Consider the following 20,215-nt stretch of genomic DNA (forward strand, 5'->3'; position numbering starts at 1 on the left):
CACACCTGTAAAGGTAACCAATGAGCTCCATGTTGCTAAATCTAATGGCCAGTGCTCGGTCTTGTTTAAAGTGATTGGCCACTTTTTCCTCCTTAGAGCCTCATCCCTTCTCCACCTTTAGTTTCCCATGCTCTCCTGTTCTTGTCCTACCTCCCTGTACCTCTCAATTAAACATGCTAAAGCTGGGACTTCCCTGGCGGTCCAGTGGTTTGCACTCCGCACTTCAACTGCAGGGGGCGCGGGTTCGATCCCTGGTTGGGGAACTAAGATACTGCATGCTGTGCAGCACGGCCGGGGTGGGGGGAAAAAATATGCTAAACTTGAACTCTTTACTTTTCCTCCCAAACCTGTTCCTCCCATAATTGTCTTCATCTCAGTAAATGACACTTCCGTTAACCAAATTGCTCAGGCTAGAAATCTAGGCGTCATCCTTGACTCTTCTCTCTCAAAATCCACACCCAATCTTTTAGCAAATCCAATAATTTCTAATCCAGTTACCTAACCCCCCCTTTCCCCACCCCACTGCTACCCTGGGGTGAGAAGGGAAGGACAATGAGACAACCAAGAAGTGTGATGTGGTAGATGCCCAGGGACGGATATGTTTCAAGAGATTGGTCAAAAAGGAAATGCTGCTAAAAGGTCAAGTACAAGCAGTGGTCATTGCAATGATTTGGCAAGAGTCTTTGATGACTCATTGATCTTCTGGAATTTACTTGGCCTATGGGGTGAGGTGAGACCAAAATACCCTTTTTCCCCCTAAATTGCAAACTGAATTTTGTAACAATTCTTGACCAGGCCTCATTTCTCTATCCATCTCTGAGACTCCCTTTATTCCCCCCAGAGAGTCTCAAAACTGTAAAAGCAGGTCCATGTGGGCTGCCTGAGAGGGCTCTGGCACTCACCTTACTCTCCTCACTCAATATTTGATATACACTTCAGCTTATTCTTCTAGATATTTTTTCTTTTATTTTAATTTTAGTTTTTAAATTGTGCTAACATATACATGACATTTAGCACCTTAACCATTATTACATCTTAACATTATACAGTTCGGTGGTATTAATTACATTCAAAATGTCGTGCAGGGAATTCCCTGGCAGTCCAGTGGTTAGGACTCAGCACTTTCACTGCTGGAGCCCGGGTTCAATCCCTGGCCAGGGAACTAAGATCCCGCAAGCCTCATAGTGCAGCCAAAAAAAAAAAAAAAAAGTTGTGCAACCATTATCACTATCTAGTCTACTTTCAAAACTTTTTCCTCATCTCAAACAGAAATTCTATATCCATTAAGCAATAACTCACCATTTCCCCCTTCCTCAAATCTCTGACAACCTCTATTCTACTTTCTGTCTCTATGAACTTGACTGTTCTAGGTACCTCATATAACTGGGATCATAGAGTTTTGTTGTTAAAAAAATAAAAGGCCCAAAATAGAGTCGCTTATGCTAAGCCCCATGCCACCAAACCAAGTCTTAATTTTAGTTGGGCTCTCCCAGAAATGGAATCTTAAACCAGTCTATCAGGAGTCTCCTGATCAACACTATTTGATCAGGTCATCTGCCTGTTATACTGTGACATCCCCTAAAGGAAAGTAACTTTGCAATAACCAACCTGCTTTTTTTGCCTACTATAGTATCCTTGTTCCCACTCCCTTTTGCCTATCAAAATCTTTCTTTCTTTTTTTTTTTTTTTTTTTGCGGTACGCGGGCCTCTCACTGCTGTGGCCTCTCCCGTTGTGGAGCACGGGCTCTGGACATGCAGGCTCAGCGGCCGTGGCTCACGGGCCTAGCCGCTCCGCGGCATGTGGGATCTTCCCGGACCGGGGCACGAACCTGTGTCCTCTGCATCGGCAGGCGGACTCTCAACCACTGAGCCACCAGGGAAGCCCAAAATCTTTCATTTTTGTTCAGCACCTTGGAGTTCTTTTCTATCTGCTAGATTGGATGTGCCTGATTTGAATCAATTTTTGCTCAAATAACTTAAAATTTTTAAACATGCCTCAGTTTATCTTTCAACATTGTCCTTTTATCGTTGGTTTATTTCACTTAGCATGATGTTTATCTATTTATCTGTTGGTGGACATGGGCTGTTTCTACCTTTTGGCTATTGTGAATAATGCTACAATGAACACTCACTGGCATACAAGCATCTGTTTGAGATGCTGCTTTCAATTATTTTGGTATTTACCTAGGAGGGGAATTGCTGGATCATATGGTAATTATATTTTTAGCTTTTTGAGGAACCACCAAGCAGTTTTCTGTAGTGGCTGTACCATTTTACATTCCTGCCAGCAATGCAAAAGTGTTCTAATTTCTCTACATTCCCACCAATATTTGTTATTCTCCAATAGCCATCCTAATGGGGGTGACATGATATCTCGTGGTTTTGATTTGTATTTCCATAATGACTAGTGATGTTAAGCATATTTTCATGTGGTTATTGGCCATTTGTATATCTTCTTTAGACAATGTCTATTCAAGTCCTTTGCCCATTTTTGAATTTGTTTGTTTTTTTGTTGTTGAGTTGTAGGAATTCTTTAGGTATTCTGGATATTAGTCCCTCCTTAGATATATGATTTGCAAATATTTTCTTCCATTTTGTGAGCTGTCTTTTTACTCTCTTAATAGTGTTCTATGATGCACAAATTTTTTATTTTGATGAAGTACAATTTATCTATTTTTTCTTTTGTTACCTGTTCTTTTAATGTCATACTTAAGAAATCATTGCCTTCTCCAAGATTATGAAGATTTCCATCTATGTTTTCTTCTAAAAGTTTTATAGTTTTAACTTTTAAATTTAAATCATTGATCCATTTTACTTAATTTTGTATATGATGTAAGGTAAGGGTCCAACTTCATTCTTTTGCATGTGGATATTCAGTTTTCTCAGCACCATTTTTTGAAAAGACTATCTTTTCCCCATTAAATGGTCTTTGCACTCTTATTGAAAATCAACTGAATATATATGGGAAGGTTTATTTCTGGGCTTTCTGTTCTATTTCATTGGTCTATATGTCTATTCCTATGCCAGCACCACACTGTTTTGATTACAGTGCCTTTGTAGTACATTTTGGAAATCAGAAAGTTTGAGTCCTCCAACTTTGTTCTTCTTTTCCAAGATCGTTTTGGCTATTCAGGGTCCCTTGAGATTCCAGATAAATTTTAGGATGGGTTTTTCTATTTCTCTTATAAAACACTATTGGGATTTTCACTGGGATTACACTGAATCTGTAGACCACTTTGGGTAGTATTGCCATTTTAACAGTATTAAGTCCTCCAATCAAAGAACATGGAATGTCTTTCTATTTATTTAGGTCTTTTAAAATTTCTTTCAGCAATGTTTTTCAGCAAGAAGAAATCAGGTGGCACCTTCAGCACTTCACTTGGAAATTTTTTCTGCTAAATATTAAAATTCATCATTTACAAGTTCTGCTTTCCATCCAAATACGGGTTATAATTCCACTAAGCTTCCTACAACTATTTAACAAAGATTCCTTTTACTCCTGGTTTCCAATAACATGTTCCTAATTTTCTTCTGAGCCCTCAATGGCAGCATTCTTAATGTCCAAATTTCTGCTAACAGTTGTTTGAAGGTAGTTTTGGCTTTTTCTATTATGCTCCCTGACATTCTTCCAGACTTTGCTCACTGCCCAATTCCAAAGCCATTTCCACATTTTTAGGATTTGTTAACAGCAGTACCTCTCACTCTTGATACCAATACTTAGTAGTTTTCTATTGCTGCCATAACAAATCACCACAGACTTAATGGCTTAGAACAAAACAAATTTATTATCTCACAGTTCTGTAGGCCCAAAATCCAACATGGATGTCATTGGGCTAAAATCAAGACATTAGCAGGGCTGTGTTCCTTTCTGGAGGTTCTAGGGGAGAATGTGTCCTTGGTCATTCAGTTTATTGGCAGAAGTTAGATCATAGTGGTTGAAGGACTGAGGTTTCTGTTTTCTTGCTGGCTATCACCCAAGGGTCATTCCCAGCTTCTAGAGGCCATCTGAATTCCTTGGATCTTTGGGTGGTGGAAGATCTCTTCTACCACCTTCAAAGCCAGCAGCAGAGGATTATTAGTACCTCTCACACTTTGAATCCGACCAACTCTCCTGCCCTCCTCTTCCACTTTTAAGGGCTCATGAAATTACACTGGGCCCACCAAAATAATCCAGAATAATCTTCCCATTTTAATGTCTTTCACTTAATTCCATCTGCAAAATCCTCTTTGCCATGTACTGTAAAATATTCACAGACTCCAAGGACATCTTGAGGGCCATTATCCTGCCTACCACAGCCTCCCTAGGAGACACCAACTCCTGTCTCTTCCCAGCCTGCCCTCTCCTGTGTTCCAGAATTCCTTCTTTTCCCTGAAATCCTGACCATCTTATAGTTCATGGAACAGGTCAAGGTCTCTTTCCCCACCTGGCCCTTGTATGTGCATATCCTTCTGACTGGAGCACTCTCCCCCTCCTCTCATCACCCCACTCACCCTTCAGGTCCCAGCAGTCAGCCCACACCTGCCCTACTCCAACTGGCTCAGCACAACTCTCTGCAGAGGAATTGAGTTTTTGAGTCTGCTTCATCACCACCTCTACCCTCCCCTATTTGTGAGTGGGTGAGGGAGGAGCCTGTTCTGTTCATCAGCAGATCCTGATGCCTATGGTAGAAGGAAGGGAGGAAGCAGATGAGGGCCCCTTTGGGGAGGTTCAGCCCTCATCCCACTTCCAGGGGCTTTAGAGCAAGGGCCACTTAGGTGCCAAAGCATGTTTGAGATGTCACAAAGATGAAGGCAGCCAGGGCCCTCCCTCTACCCCCAGCCCCAGCTCAGGCCCCGCAGGCTCAACCAGGAGCCCTAGCTCCTGACTCAGCCAGGTGGTCACCTCTGGGCTGCCCTCTCTGGACCACCCACATCTGCCCTGATGGCCAAGTCTTCTCCCACCACACTGGGGGCCCCTGAGGAGCCCCAGAGGAGCAGTTGTATTTATGAGTGGGATCCCTAGAGAGGAGGGGTCAGTTGGTGTGGGCAATGGAGCAGGGTGAGCCAGCCTGGGCCCCACCTGCCCAGCCATTGATGGGCACCGAGGCCTCGATGGGTGTGCTGGCTCTAAAAGTAGAAAAGGGGCACAGGGTCCAGACAGGCCTGGAGAGAATAAGACACACAGACCTGAGCCTGGCCCAGAGCCTCAGGCCATCCCCGCCCCAACAAGCCACCAGGCAAAGAGAGGAGTATGTTGGGTCACCCGCTCTGGGCAGGAGTCCCCTTTATTTGGGTTCGCTGCTGGGTGGCTAGACGCTGCAGATGGCCCTCAATATGGACCAGGAGGGCATCCAGCATATGCAGGACCCCACGGAGTAGGGCACGGTCTGAGATCGGGGCCCGTCGTTTCCAGGGTGCACAGGGGCTAGCCGTCACCTGCGGATGCTGAGGATAGGACAAAAAGGCAGGAGTGAGAACAGAGGAACAGGACAGAGGTGTGGTGGGAAAGGGGACTTAGGGTGATGGAGGATCGTGGAGGGTCTGTTGTGGCCTAGTATGGTCATGGGACCCATGGAGGCTGGATGAGGAATAGGGATATTAAAGAGGGAGGATGGGGCAGGGTACTACCCATGGGAAATGCAGGGACTGTTGGGTGTGGACAGTTGTAGGGACCCTGGGGTGTGAGTGATGGGGGAGGGGCAGCAGGAGGCCCAGAAGACATGAGTGGGAGGATGGGTAGAGAATTATGAGCTCATTGGGTATGAACAGAAGTAGGAGGCTGTGGGGACAGAGCAGTGCCATGCTCACCTCACTCTTAGTGGCCTGTGAGCGCCGCCGTTGCATCACCGCACGGCTGAGCATCAGCATCATGGTAGTGGCGACAGTGACCCCAGCCACTGGGTAGATGCGGTTCACCCCCAGGCCCATCCAATGGCCAGGACACCCCAGGCTGCCCTTGCAACCCTCCAGGCTGTTTGGCTGGCACCCCCAGGGCTGTAAGTCCAGCCCCACCTGGTACCACACGGGCCGTGACCAGGTGTGGGTGCGGACAGGCATCGCTAGCAGAAGCAGCCATGGCAGGAAGGACTGTGCGTGCAGCATGGCTGCTGCCAGTACTAGGGGCCGGAACCTGGGCGCCTGGCAACGGGCAAACACTCCTCCCCCAGGGGCAGGTGAGGCAGTAGGTTCCAGCTGGGCCCATGGCTTTCAGGAGGGGTGGCCTGGCCAGAAAATATGGGGCGGGGTGGGTGGGGTGGGATTCCAGGGCAGGGAGGAGGGCAGGCTTGGGGCCCAGGAATGAAGGAATGCTTCCTTCCCCCTCTCCCTCCTCCTCATCTAATATACATCTAACATGCTCTCCACCAGTGGCAGCACCAACGCCAGGCCAACCAAGCTAAGCACACAGAGCTGCTCCCTGCTCCCCTATGCCCAGACTCAGCCCCGTGGTCCACATCGCAGCACAGGGAGCACTCAAAAATGTGGGTGCGCACTCTGAATAAAGCCTGAAGGCTCACCCTGGCCTGTGAGGTGCTCTGTGCTCTGGTCTCCCCTCCTGCCTCTTGTAGGCCTCCCTGGTGTTCCTTGAACACACCTGCTGTTCCCTACACTAGGAGCACTGTCCTAGAAAGAGAACTCTCACAGCTGCATTTCAGCTCAAGTGTCACCTGCTCCCTGAGTCTCCCTCCCATGACCATCCTGGGTAACACAGTCCCTTCTCTTTCACGTGACCCTGTTTTATTTATTTATTTGGCCGCATTGTGGCATGTGGGATCTTAGTTCCCCGGCCAGGGATTGAATCCGTGCGCCCTGCAATGGAAGTGCAGTCTTAACCACTGGACTGCCAGGGAATTCCTGACCCTGTTTCATTTTCTTCAAAGCATTTCCAAGTACAGGTATACCTTGGAGATACTGTGCTTCGGTTCTAGACCACCACAATAAAGCGAGTTGCACAAATTTTTCAGTTTCCCGGTGCATATAAAAGTTATGTTTACACTACACTGTAGTCTATTAAGCGTGCAGTAGCATTATGTCTAAAAAAAAGTACATACCTTAATTTAAAAAAACACTTTATTGCTAAAAATTGCTAACCATCATCTGAGCCTTCAGCGAGTCACAGTAGTAACATCAAAGATCACTGATCATAGATCCTAACAAATATAATAATAATGAAGAAGTTTGAAATACTTTGAGAATTACCACAATGTGACAGTGACATGCAGTGAGCAAATGATGTTGGAAAAATGGCACCAAGACTTGATTGACTCAGGGTGGCCATAAACTTTCAATTTGTAAAAAACACAGTATCGGTGAAGTGCAATAAAACAAGGTCTGCCTGTATCTGCAAGTTCACGTTTGAGGTTTACCTTCCACTCCAGTACATAGGATCACTTAACCAGTATTTACCAAGCACTTCCTTGTGCCCGGCGCTGTTCCTGGTGTCTGGAGGCAGTGTGACAAAGGGCCCTGACTTCCTGGGCAAGGTTTTGGGGGTGGGGAAAGGACAGATGATTTGCGAACACAGAGCAGGGCAGTGACACAGGCCAGGACAGAAACAGCCAGGCAAGGGGTGCCTCTGTGACTTGCAGGGCAGGACAGCCTCTGTCCACTGGTCCAGCACAGAGCCCAGGACCTGGTCGGGACCTGCGAATGGCAGGCTCACTTGTTTTGGCAGGTGACACGAGCCCAGCACTGTTGCAAGCTGTTTGTGGCATTTACTCATTTAATATTCATTGAGGAACCCATGAAGTGGGTACTATTACCATTTCTGCTCTCCTGATGAGGATACGGAGGCCCAGAAAGGTTCGACCCCCCCACCCTGGCCTCCAGTCACTCAGTATTAGCTGGCCTGAAGGCCCATTGCTGCCCACTGGGCCACATGCCCAGATGTTGGTGTTTTATGGTAGAAATCAACACGTGGTTCTTGGCTGATGGTGACCTGCAAAGCCCAGGTGATCTAATTATACAAATAAGCATTTTTCCCAAGTAAATCAATCATGCACATTCTTTCCTTTCTTTTCTTTTCTTTTTTCTTCTGGCTGCACCGTGCTGCTTGTGGGATCTTAGTTCCCCAACCAGGGATCGATCGAACCCTCACCCTTGACAGTGAAAGCGTTGAGTCCTAACCACTAGACTTCCAGGGAATTCCCATATTCTTACTTCTCAGTGCAGACCGGCAACACCTGTGAATACCCTGTGCTTCCTCAGCTGGTTGCTCAGGTGTTCACACCACACCCTCCAGGGGCTGCCCAGTAGCGCCAGGCCTGCCTGCACCTCATCAGGGGTCCCTGAGAACAGGTCATTCCTGAAAAGCAGCTCTGATTCCAACCATTTTACAGCCGAGGACACAGGTGCCGAGGGCTGTGCCTGGCTGGGGAGGAACTTGGACCTGGGACGCCCCCCTCCCTGGGCCTAGCCCCGAAGCTCTCCCTCCTGCTCCACACTCCCCCTGCCTGACCCTGCCCTCCCCGAACTTTCCCCCCAGCTTCCAACCCCAATTCCCACTTTGGGGCACAAGAAGGGTCAGGAGCCAGGGCTATGGACTATACCCTTGCCCCTGCCAAGGCCCCACCAAGCCACAGCAGAGCCTGGCATTGGGCAAACAAATCTTTATTCCTGAGACTAAAAACATGCATGCTCCTCCAACTTGGCCAGTGCCTTATCCCAGGCCTAGAGCACTGAACTTGGAGTCCCAGAACCTCCATCCCTGAGTTATGTGTGTGCGTACGGAGGGGACTCCTGGGTGACATCTGGAGGCAGCCCAGGGGTAGGGGGTCCTCACGGGTAACCGGTCGCAACCTCCGGAGGTGGGCAGTCTCAGGCAGGGTGGCAGCACGGTCAGAGTTTGGTAACCTGGGCAGGGAGAGGAGGAGAGGCTCCTGTCAGTTTCTGAAGGACACGTACTACCCCCTCCCCCAGGAGCAGCTTCCTCTAAAGGCAGGAGGGGAAGGCAGTGGATCTACTGGGGGCAGAGCTAATCAGAGCCATCCAGGAAGGGTGGACTTCCTGGAAATGGGGTCAGGATGGGACAAGCAGTAGATAAACAAACAGAGCTCAGCAACAGAGGTCAGCTCACCAAAACAGGGTTGACGGGGCTGGACCTTTGGTGTTGGAGTGCAAAGATGACAGCATCGTGGACAGAGGCAAAGAGATGCTGCTTGGTGATAGATGCATCGAAGAAGTGCCCCGCCTCAAGCTGCGTGACCACGGGAGCTGTAGACAAGGAGTTGGTCTCCCCTGACCCGCAGAACCCCCAGGAACACCCAGGCACTGGCGGAATGTCACCCTGACCACCACCCCTGAGGCTTATGGCTAAACCCCAACTCTTGACCCTTGACCCCTCCCTCCCAGGACACCTCTGACCTCCAGTTTCAGAGAAAGACTTTTTCCTTGTGCTGCCTGGCAGATTCCTTGGACAGAATCCCCACCCCCTCCCCGGACTGCTCTTGCTGTGTCCACCCCACGCACAGTGGCAGGCGGCCATGTACACCTCCACCTCGATCTCCCGGAAGTCACGGAAAATCTGCAGCAGAAAAGGGGGCCAGACTCAGAGGGAGGCTCAGGGGCTCCGAAGGGGCACTTGGGCAGGCTGGGGGGGAAGGGAGTTCAGAGGGGGAGCTCAGAGGGTTGGGGGTTAGGCTCAGAGGGCTCTTGGAGCTAGTTATGGGGTCAGGGCTGAAGGGCCTTGTCCTCCCCCAAGGCCCTTCTTAGGGGTGCCCCCAGCCCCTTACATTCTTCAAGCTCTTGAGACACACAGTGTCCACGAAGGAAAGGGAACTCAGGTCCAGGATGAGGCTGTGGAAATCTGGCTGAGGCAGGCCCAGGGTCTTCAGTGAGGACATGTCTGGGGCCTTGGCATCTTCTTGACCCCTGGCTGCTGTATCCTCTAGCTCAGTCCCTGCGCTCACCTGCTGGGAAACCAGACACACTGCAAGGGCCGCCCACGGTGGGTGAAGGCAGGGAACATACACAGACGTGCAGAGACACACAGGATCAGACGTGTAAACGGCCACGTATATGGGGCATGCAGTGGACACATGAGGATATGGAGACAGGGAGCCTGTATGTAAAGACAGGAGGGACACATGGGGACACACAGGGGAGGGTGCCCAGACTCCGGGAGCACACACAGACATGCATCTACTGCTCTGTTACTTCCTGGGCCCATATTTAAATAGGGACACTTAAGAAGGAAGGGCATCAGAGACCACACCCCATCCTCAGTCAGCCAGAGTGACTGACTGAGGATGGGGACAAACCAAAAGAGACACACGGACACACGCGCACACACAGATATCCTGGCACCCTGCCTGAGTCTTTTTTGTGGGGAGGGGGGCGCCGCACGGCATGTGAAACTTCCCGACCAGGGGTGGAACCCATGGCCCCTGCACTGGGAGCGTAGAGTCTTAACCACTGGCCTGCCAGGGAAGTCCTGCCTGAGACTCTAATTGAGATTCATGTCCCCTTTGATCCCAGATTTTTCCCACATGCCCAATCCCTTCCCTCTGCCCATGAATACAGAGTGCAGGGTCTTGTAGAATTCACAAATGCAAGGTCTTTGGCTAGGCCTCAGATTACAGACCAGAGAGCCACAAGCAGAATTCTATGGCATATCACTAGAGATCTCCCTGTAGAGCACCTGATCCATCACTCCACTCCACACATGGGCACTCTCATCCCTGCAGCTCATGGTTGGCCCCTCTCCCACCTCCAGCCTCACCTTGGCCTTGGAGCCCTCCACATCGTTGCTCTCAATGTCTGTGACACTGGTGTTGACATTGATGGAAATGGAAGTGCCCTTGGAGGCGGCAGCCTAGGCCAGGAAAGAGGTGTCCCAGCTGTCATATGACAACCAGGCCACGCAGGTCTGGTGTCGCCCCCTGGCTTTGGGCAGGCAGGTGGACTAGGAGCTGAAGCTTGGGACCCAGGGCAGCCAGGCTGAAGGCTGTGGGGTTCTGACCTACTTTGGAAAGAGGACTGTGATGGTTAACGCCACCATTGGCTTAGGAGGCAGGAGAAAAACAAGACTGCCCGCAGAATCCTGACCTGCAGGGTCACTGGGGGCATCAGGGAGAGAGGAGGAGGGATGAAGAATGAGGGTAAGAAGCCAGGAGGCTGGGAGAAAGGCCGGGTGGGGTCAGAAGGGCCCCTGCCTGTTTCGGGAGCTTATTCTCTTTCTGAAGTCGCTTCAGCTTTAGCTCCTGCTTCCTGAGCAGTTTCTTCTTCTGGGAGATGAGGTGGTCCACGTTCACACCGCACTAGAGCAAAGGGCAGGGCAGGGGATGTGGACACTGGGGAGGTGAGAGACCCTCTGCCCCTCCCCCTGTGGACCCCAGGCCTCACCCTCTGCTTCAGCGTGTCACTGTAGAGCTCAGCGTTGGCAAAGTACATGGTGGCCGAGGAGCGGAAGACCTTCACGCCCGGGACCTCCCTGGCCTGGGGATAGGTCAGGTTGGGGGTGGCTGAGCCCTCGTCTCTCCTAGCTGCATCTTGCTCTCTTTCTTTCCTCCCCTGTGTACCCTGGTACCTGCCATCATCAACCCTCTGCTTCCCAGCCAACAGAGGCCCGGCCTGTAGGCCATGCCCTCCCAGGAGCTGGTGGGGTCATCCTGACCCCTCAGCTGGGCCTGTCAGAGCTGCTGCTTCTTCCTCCAGGGCATCCTGAACCTCTCCCACCCCATCTCCCCTGTCCTTCTGCCAATACCCAGGCCAGGTTTCAATGGCTCTTAGCTTCCCCTTGGGTCTCCAACCCCAGCACTGGGGTCTGTTTTCTGTATGTGGACAGAGAGACCGTCCTCAACTGCCAGCCCAGCCAAGCCTTCCCCGGCTCCCACCCTGCTCAGGACACTCCAGGTCTCTGCTCGGCCTTTGGGCCTGAACAATGTCCCTGCGCCACCCCCCACCTCCCCTTCCATCCAGCTGAGCTTCTCCACTCATGTCCTTCCCTCACTCTGCCTCATCATACTATGCTCAGCCTTCAAGGCTCCATCAGGGAAAATGAGCTCGTTTTATTCCAGAGCCCCCACTTTTGTTCCCAGGGCTTGACGTGAGACTTCTCAGGAGGTAAAGGACGGAGATTCAGTAACCCCACTGATCAGGTCAGCAAACAGCCTCCCCTACATCCTCGTGCCCCAGATCCTGCCCCTCTACATTCCTGACCCAGGGCTACTCTGCGGGATGGGGCTTGTACTGTTGCCTCTAAGACAGACTCCTCCCCCAGGCCCTAAGGCCCATACTCTGAGTATGGGGGTCAGAGACCCAAATTCCTCCCTTGAAATTCCAAGGACCAAAGCACCCTTAGCGCCCCACCCCCGTGTCCTTGCCCAGTACGCAAGGACCTGATAAGGGATGGCCCTGTCTGCCTCTGTCCTACCCCATCCACGCCATCCTCTGGCTTAGCCCCTGCCACTCACTTCTGAGTACTCTGCCACATCTCTGTAAATATCTGTGTCTGGCACCTGCCCCAGGACAGCGTAGTGGGGCCTGTGAAAGAGAGAGTGTGAGAAGAGGGGGGCATTAAGAGAGGGGGCAATAAGGGGGTTCTAAGGAGCCTTGGGTCACCCCCCAAGATGTGGGAAAGCTGGGGGAAACCAATGTGGACCTCACTCTCTCACCAGCTGGAATGAGGGGGGAACCAGAGGGGTGACTCACAGCTGTGTGCGGACCACCACGAGCAGCAGGGAGAAGACTACCGCAACTGCCAGGCCAAGGTCCAGGTTCAGCAGGATGGTGGCCACAAAGGTCACCAGCCAGATAAGCTAAAAACAGAAGGGTAGTAGTCAACAGGGTCTAGAAGGGTCACTGGGGCTGAAGGCCCTGACCCCACCCCTGGGCTCCCAGGCCTCTCACCAGATCCACTCGATTTGCCTTCCAGAGGGAGCATATGTCGGTGAACTGCATCAACATGCCCTTCAGGTTCACAATGATGACAGCAGCCAGGACTGCCTGGGGGAGGGGGAGGGTCACCAGGAGCGACTGAGAGGTGCAGGATGCTGACAGCCCTGACCACCTGGCATGAGCCAGACTGTCCTCAAGTACCTGGGTATGACCCCGAGGGACACTAACCACCTCCTGCCCCCGAACCTAACAACTTGGGTCTGACTCTCAAAGGTTCTTACCCCTGACTGTCGACTCCAAATCTCAACCAGAGATCTCAAGCTTGAAAAACAGGGCATGACCCTGTATCCCTCCCCCTCACCCAGGCCCTGACTGACTGATCTGAGTCCCTGGCCTGGCCAAGGCCCTCAAGCCTGGCTGGGTACGGGATGGCAGCTCACCTTGGGCAGGTCTTGGAAGAGTTCTCCAAGTTTGACGATGATAATGAGGATGAAAAGGGAGGAGATGGCTCCAGCCACCTGTACAGTGGGAGTGAGCAGGCAGATGAGTGGGCTGGAGTGTAGGGGAGAAGAAGGCGAGAGCAGGGGGGAAGGGGGAGTAGGGGGGAGGGGGGAAAGCAGGGTGTAGGACCACCCAGGCAAAGCAGCGTGTGTGTAGATGCACACCTGCAGCCCACACCTGCAGCCCACCTGTGTGTTGCCCCCGGTGCTCTCCTGTACCAGGCTCCGAGACATAGAGCAGCTCACAGGGAAGCACTGAAAGATGCCCCCGATGAGGTTACTGAGGCCAAGTGCCACCAGCTCCTGAGGGGGGTAGTGCAGGTGTCAGGACACATCACTAGCAGTGCGTGGTCACTGTGTCCAGGCCTATGCATCCCCAACCTCCATCCGCACTCAGTAGCCCCCAAAGACTTGGCCACTGTCCCGTGTGTCCTGCTCTCCCACCCTCAGTCCCCCATGTGGCCCCAGCACATCTGTTTGCTGTTTCCCTGTCTCCCACCTGATACTCCATCCCCCCAAGCCCTGGGGTCTCTGTACACCTGCCCGCTCCGTGTCCCACATCCCATTCCCCAGACCTGGTTGCTGTCCACCCGGTAGCCATGCCTCAGGGCGAAGATCTTCCCCAGCGAGATGGCAATGGCGAAACCAACCACAGCGATGGCGAAGGCATTTCCCACAAGCCTTGCGAACAGCTGGGGGCTGGGGGCCACTGGGGGCACCAGCCTGTGAGGGGCATCTGTGAGGCCAAAGGAATGTTGTGGCCCTGGCCACCCAACCCTCCCTGACCTGACAGGGGCCGGAGCTCACCCTGCAGGGATTTTGCCCACGACATCCACCCCAAATCTGTGCTGCAGTCCCACGCCGTAGGAGATGCCTGTGGCCCCGATGAGCTGCAGGGAGAGGACAGAGTCAGGGGAGGTAGGTGCTGGCACCACCATTAAGGGGGATGGAGAAATCACTTTGGGCGTAAAGAGAGAGGCCTGAAGCGAAACCTTCAGAGGGGTGGGCAGAAGTCAGCGATAGGGTAAAAGATGGACACCACCATTTTGGGGAAAGGGAGATGCTGTCAGGGGCTGTCAGCTGTGGTCCCCCCAGTCCTCAGTGCCCACACCAACTAGTCTTTAACTATCTGGGGGACGCCCACACGGCAGGGACTCCTCACTTGCCCTTCCCCCTGCCCCCCTCCCCCCCACCAGAATTCAAACCGTGAGCAGCTCCCCGGGGAGCGGCATGGGCAGTTGTCGCCGCAGCTTGTCATTGAACAGCTTCACCAGCACGAGAACCACCCCTGCCACAACTGCGGTGACCATGGTGCCGACCACAGTCTGGGACAGCTTCCAGCAGACCTCCAGTACTGTCTGAGGGGAGGGGGGGTCACAGCCAGCACTCAAGGTCCTGGGCCCACCCACCCTTCCCTCCTCCCACCCTCACTCACATAGATGAGGGACAGTGGCCCAGAGCGGCTGCTCAGATGGAGGCCAAACACATACTTGAGCTGCGAGACGAAGACCTGCACAGACGCGGCTGTGGTATAGGCTCGGACCAGAGGCTCTGACAGATAGGTGACCACGAAGCCGAAATGGACCAGGCCCAGCCCCACCTGTGGGGTGCACAGGGCAGTCAGGGGAGGAGAGGGTCCTAGGGGTGGCCGGAGCAGAGCCCAGGGCAGGTGGGAGCAGAGGGGGATAAGTGATGATGATGAGGAAGATGGTGATGGCCAGACACTCAGGGGACCTGGCAAATGGGGTGAGGGGTGGGTCTGGCAGTCAGGGGCCTGTACTCCTGACTGCTCCGCACCTGGAAGAGGCCAACAAGGACACTGAGTGTGGAGGCCACCTGCACCCGAGCAGCATCTCTGGCCGCCACATCAACAGTGGAGTTCGAGGCCTGCAGGAAGGCTTCATCTGGAGCCAGTGATTCTGTCACACTGCCCACCATCACGGACATGACAGCAAAGGTGCCTGCAGGGGCAGATCAGGGTGGTCTGAAGGGTAGGGGGCACTGCCCTGCCCTGGAGTCCTGGTCTTAAGAGAGAGGCCAGGAGACACCTAGTTCTAGACCAATATCCTTAGACTTGCTGTGCAAATAGAGGCAGCGCTGGCAGTCAGGTATGAACTCTAAGTTCAAAGCCTCTTGAGCGTGGCTAGAAATGTTGGCCCTGCATCATCTACCTTGTCCCACCTGTATCCACTGGCTCAGGACCACTCCCCCTGTGAAAAGTGGAATGGGGAAGGGGGCATGGCCTGTCTCAGGCTCTCAGGTCTGTGCCAAGTCTGGGCCCCTTGAGATGCTTCACCCACCCATATCCTCCTGGGTCAGGGCCTCTAGGTAACCTGAATCTGTCTCCACGGTCAGAGGCCCAGTCCTGCTTGGAATGACCCTTGGGCCAGTCTCCCACTGGCCCGGCATCGATGCCTCCCTCCCTGTTCCCTGCGTTTCCTTGCCCTGCTCAGCCCTCCCTCACCCTGTCCTCCGTGGGGAATGTGGGCATCCTCCTGGCTCCACTCACCCACGGAGATGTGCCGGGAAGTGCCGAACAGGAAATAGATAAAGACAGGATAGAAGGAGCTGTAGAGGCCAAACACGGGGGGCAGTCCAGCCAGGAGGGCATAGGCCAGGCCTGGAGGTGGAATGGTAGCAATGTAGACTTGGAGGCCAGGGTCTTGAAAGGATGAGGAAATCCCAGCCCTGGGTCATGGGCCATAGTTCCAGGGGCAGGGATCTTGTTTCTGGCTTTTGGCGGAGGGGTGGGGGGAGGCGGGGGCAGGCAGTGGTTCACAGATTACAGGCCAGGGCCTTGAAGGGTCGGGGTCATCATCCAAGGGTTGAGGGTACAGTCTCCAGGTCAAGGGTGGCTCACCCTGTGGTAGCTGCATAATGGCCACACTCAGGCCAGACAACAAGTCACCCAGAAGCCAGTCACGCACAGGATACTGGGGTAGCCAGGCCAAAACTGGGAAGTACTGGAGCAGAAGGGCTCGGGCCCGAGCATGGGAGCACCTGGGGACACAAGGGTAGGTATCACAGACAGGGGCTACCTGAGTCCTGCCAGTGCCCCCAGTCCCCCCGACCTCAGCCTTACCGAAACCAGGTTCGCCATTGGAGGGTCCCAGTTGCTGAGCTCCGGCTCCCCAGCTCCTCCAGCTGTTCTTGGTTCAGCAGTGGCCGCTCCACATGGTAATCTCGCCTCCTCAGCTCCATTGCCTGCGTTGTGGACAGCAGTGCCTGTGTGTCCCTCTGTCTGGGTGGTGAGGCCAGAGACACAGTGAGGGCACTCCTGGCCCAACCTCCCCTAGACCTCCACCTGGGACCACAGAGTCACCCAACTGACTTTTCTAGGTCCCAAGATCTAGGTAGGTCCAACCCTCCAGCTGGCTCCTGCAGGCCCTATGCCCAGGCCCAGGCAGGGGCAGTACCTGAACTTTGGCTGGTGGAAGACTCTTGCTGGGCCAAAGTCTCCCACAAAGAGGCAGCAGGATGAACACAAGCCACACTTCAGTCCAGCCCTGAGTGTTCACCAATCTAGGTTCCAGGCTGACTGTCCCTCCCAGCCCCCTCCCCCCAGCCCCAACTCTTCTCCAGCCAATCCCAGTCCAGTCCGAGTCCTTATCCAGCTGCCCCACGAGCCCAGCGCATGCTGTCTGAGAGCACACGCAAGGAAGGAATCCAGCAAATCAGGCAAGTCTCTCTTCACATGAGAAGGCTCTATGAGAAGGAAAGTGTTGGGGCTAAGATTGCCCCCGGGCCTCCAGCCACAGGGTCCAGGTTGTAGACCTGGACAAACTCAGGCCTAATCTGGGAAAGCCAGGGGATGGCTCTCACCGGGAGGGAGAGTTTTCCCCCTGGAAAGAGAAGCCCCCAATTCAAGGGGGGTCAATCTCACCTGGGAATAGATCTCCGGGAGGATCTCGCCTAAGGAGAAGCTCTCACCTGACAGGAAAGTTTTCACCAGCTAGGTAAGTTCTGTCCTGGGGAGAAACTCTGATCTGCCCAGTGGCTACCACCTGATTAAGGGAAAAGATCTCACTTGGGAATAGGAGATCTGGAGGGGAAGGGGGGAAGCTGTCCCAAAAATAGTTCTCACTTGGGCATAGGAGCTCTTGGAGGGGGAGCGCTTACCTGGGGGAAAGCTTTCACTAGCAGGGAAAGTTTTCACCTGCCAAGAAGGTTCTCTTCTCGAGAGTATTCTCACCTAAGGGAAGCTCTGACCTGGGGGAGGCTCCCACCCGTAATGGGAGAAAACTCTCGCCTGGGAATGGATCGCAGAGGGGGGAATCTTACCTGGAGGGAAGCTCTCCCCTGCCGGGAAAGGCTTCACCTGTCAGGAAAGTTCTGATCTGTGAGAAGCTCTGACCTACGGTGAGGTTCCCACCCGAGGGGCAGGAGCTCACCTGGAAAGGGCCCCTAACCTGGATGTCCCCGTTGGAGGATGGAGTGGAGTGGGTGCAAGGACGATCCTCAGAGACTCTTGGCATTGCCGGCTCACAGAGATCTTTGAGCCCCGTGGCCCCTCCTCTGTGAGTCACTCGAGGTCTTTAAGGGCTCCCACTCCCGCCACCCCTCCCCCTCCCCCCCCGTCGAACCCGTGCTTGGAGGGAGGGGCTTAGATCCTTGACCCCTCCCTCTAGTAGGGCCTGCGGCCAGAAGGGCCGGAGCGCACATTCCCGCACCAGTTGCATCCCTGGGTGGACCCAGGCCCTGGCTATGGACACTCTAGCAGCCACGTCCCGGGCCCCAACGCGCCGCACCGGCGCACCTCCTGGGCCGGGGCTCCTCTGCACACAGCCGCCGGGAGGCGGCCCCCGGCTAGCCCTCGGACGGCGCTCGAGCGGCTTTCCGCACAGCCCGCAGGGGCTGGAGTCGCGCCGGCTCCCGCCCCATCCCTCGCTACGGTTGGGCAGCCGCCTGCAGAAAATCGACAAAGCGGTAAACCGAGGCGCGGCAGACGGGAAACGCCTGCTCGGGACTCGGCGGTACCCCTTCCGAGCTAACCCAAGCCGGTCGCCTGCTCGGGGGCCAAGGGGTGGCACGCGCCTCGCGGACTCGAACACTGGGAACCGGGGCCGCGCCCTGCACTCACCCCGGTGCTTCCGACAGCCCCATGGCGGGTGGGCAAACAGAGAGGCGATAGTCCTCACAGCTGGAGCGAGAGGCAGCGGCGGCCCGAAAGGCGGGGCCGGGACGGGGGCGAGGCCTGAGGCGCGCTCCCAGGGGCCAATCCCCGGGCAGGACGGGGAAGGCTTGGGCCAGTCAGCGTGCCGGGGCGGAGCCTAAGGGGCGGTCTCCCGGCGCTGAGAACCCTGAGGAGGGAGATTTAACCCCTTCCTCCCCCTGCGGCTTGGCTTGTGCTCCCCCTCGTGGCCCGCCTAGCTCTCCTGCCTGAGCCGGTTGTTATCGCAGAAGTGGGACTAAGGACCCGAGCTGGCCTGGCCGTAGCCACGGCCCCAGGTCCCTGAGTAGGGTGGGGCCGATACCACCAGGTCCCGGCTTCTTGCGGAGGGTCCCCGCGGGACGCGGAGCAGGATGTCTAGGGTTGTGGCTGGTGACCAGAGCCTTATGTCTCCGTGGGGTATCCGGGTCCATGGGGCCTCTCAAGCCTCCAATTGAGGGCGCCACCCTCACTCAGGCTTTCCCCCTGAGACCTGGCATGTCTCTGAGACCGAAGGGGCTCAAAGGCCTCCCTTCAACGCTAGGCACGCAGACCTTAAAGGCTGCGAGGTTCCCCTCCCCCGCACATAACACTGGCCCGGCAATAGGCCCGTTCTGCCTGAGTTCTTGAGGAAGCAGCTCCAAGTCTGAGAGGCTGGCGGGGGGTCAGTGCTGTCAACCGGCTGAGGGCAGTTCCTAGGGTCGGTTTGAAGGCCCTGGCAAATGCCAGGTCAGGGCTGCAGGCCTTGCGGACTGAGGAAGCCATCATGTTGCTGCCTTGACCAGACCTTACTCTCAGCACCTGTTCTCATACTTCAGGCCCAACCTCAAGGCGAAGGGACAGAATTCAGGATGAAAGAGATAGAAACCTGGTCCAAATCTCCAATGAAATGAGCTAAAAATAGCCGAATATTCTTGGGGAGGGGGGAGGGGGCAGTGCTCAGATTTCTCCCAAAGGTCAGCCCAGCCTGAATCATTCATAGCCACCCTCCTACCCCCCACCCCCAAACAGAATGAGGCAATAACCATTTTCTATAGAAGTTTATTCCCAAAACAGAGCGCGGCTTCACGGAACAATTTACACAGACAGGAAAAGGAGCCACTGGGCTGGAGGAGGGGGACGACCCCCAGAGAGGGGCATCTACAGAACCTAGGACATAGCAAGGACAGCCCCCTCTCCCCACAGCAGGCCCCTCAACCCTTCAAGGGCTGGGGTCTCTCTGGGTAAGGAGAGCTGGGGTCCTGGCTGGCGGGATTTGGCACCAGTCAGTAAAGTAGAACTTTTAATCTTCTTGGAAACTGCCCCCAAGAGTATGCATGAAGGAGGTGGGTGTCTGCAGGGACCCTCCACAACCCTGCATGGCCACTGTTCCTAGTGGGAAGAGGATGCCTACTCTCGAGGCCTTCTAGGCCTGCTGCTCAGCAGGAGACTCAGGGCTGAACTTTGGCCTGGGGCTAGGGCTAGGGGTTAGAAACCCCTCAAGATGGCCAGGCTCAGGGTCCTCACAGGTGGGTCCTCCAAGCCCCTCTCCCACTTTCTCTACCTTCACTTGTAAACGAAGGGAAAAAAACATTCTCAACTGTAAACAAAGTGTAAAAGTTCAAAGTTTTAAATTGTAAACAAAGTTGAATGTTTTAAGTCTTGACCTGTAAACAAAGTAACAAAATTTAAAAGTCCCCAGTTCTGGACATCAGACAAAGTAATAAAAGTGAGTTTGTGAACAGGGTCCTAACAGTCATTTTTCCCTTTACAA

At 54.0% G+C, this 20,215-nt stretch overlaps 2 protein-coding genes across 8 annotated transcripts; both read right to left on the reverse strand.

Annotated features, from left to right (window-relative positions):
- Positions 1-5,238: 5,238 nt before the first annotated feature.
- TMEM89 (transmembrane protein 89) lies at positions 5,239-6,081 on the reverse strand (the record flags this gene model as incomplete). Its single annotated transcript, XM_082663660.1, has 2 exons — positions 5,239-5,424; positions 5,788-6,081. The coding sequence occupies 2 exons, from the start codon at positions 6,079-6,081 to the stop codon at positions 5,239-5,241; spliced, it is 480 nt and encodes a 159-aa protein (XP_082519786.1).
- Positions 6,082-7,080: 999 nt separating this feature from the next.
- SLC26A6 (solute carrier family 26 member 6) lies at positions 7,081-18,476 on the reverse strand. 7 transcript variants are annotated; one of them, XM_082663842.1, is made up of 21 exons: positions 18,394-18,439; positions 17,595-17,631; positions 16,396-16,554; positions 16,174-16,313; positions 15,823-15,933; positions 15,111-15,274; positions 14,749-14,913; positions 14,519-14,671; positions 14,121-14,203; positions 13,889-14,036; positions 13,503-13,616; positions 13,254-13,331; positions 12,826-12,921; positions 12,628-12,734; positions 12,390-12,459; positions 11,320-11,412; positions 11,130-11,234; positions 10,697-10,789; positions 9,708-9,887; positions 9,053-9,189; positions 7,081-8,829 (listed from the first exon to the last, which is right to left on the reverse strand). In XM_082663842.1, exons 3-21 carry the CDS (start codon positions 16,512-16,514, stop codon positions 8,520-8,522), a joined length of 2,466 nt encoding a protein of 821 aa, XP_082519968.1. In that variant the 5' UTR covers positions 16,515-16,554; positions 17,595-17,631; positions 18,394-18,439; the 3' UTR covers positions 7,081-8,519. The 7 variants fall into 7 exon arrangements, with proteins under 7 accessions (XP_082519968.1, XP_082519969.1, XP_082519967.1 ...); XM_082663845.1 differs by lacking the exon at positions 17,595-17,631 and adding an exon at positions 9,445-9,499 and having other exon boundaries at positions 8,672-8,829; positions 9,708-9,884; positions 18,394-18,464; XM_082663844.1 differs by lacking the exon at positions 17,595-17,631 and adding an exon at positions 9,445-9,499 and having other exon boundaries at positions 8,672-8,829; positions 18,394-18,464.
- Between the last annotated feature and the right edge of the window lie 1,739 nt (positions 18,477-20,215).

This window comes from Grampus griseus (assembly GCF_964374135.1).
Source record: "Grampus griseus genome assembly, chromosome: 10".
Lineage (NCBI taxonomy): Eukaryota > Metazoa > Chordata > Mammalia > Artiodactyla > Delphinidae > Grampus > Grampus griseus.

Coding starts and splice junctions, on each gene's coding strand:
- SLC26A6 (XM_082663839.1), bottom strand. CDS start 18,416: ATGGGGCTGTCGGAAGCACCGGG. Junction 14,037..14,120: donor GTGGGCAAAATCCCTGCAGG/GTGAGCTCCGGC, acceptor TGCCCCTCACAG/GCTGGTGCCCCCAGTGGCCC. Junction 13,617..13,888: donor ACCGGGTGGACAGCAACCAG/GTCTGGGGAATG, acceptor TACCCCCCTCAG/GAGCTGGTGGCACTTGGCCT.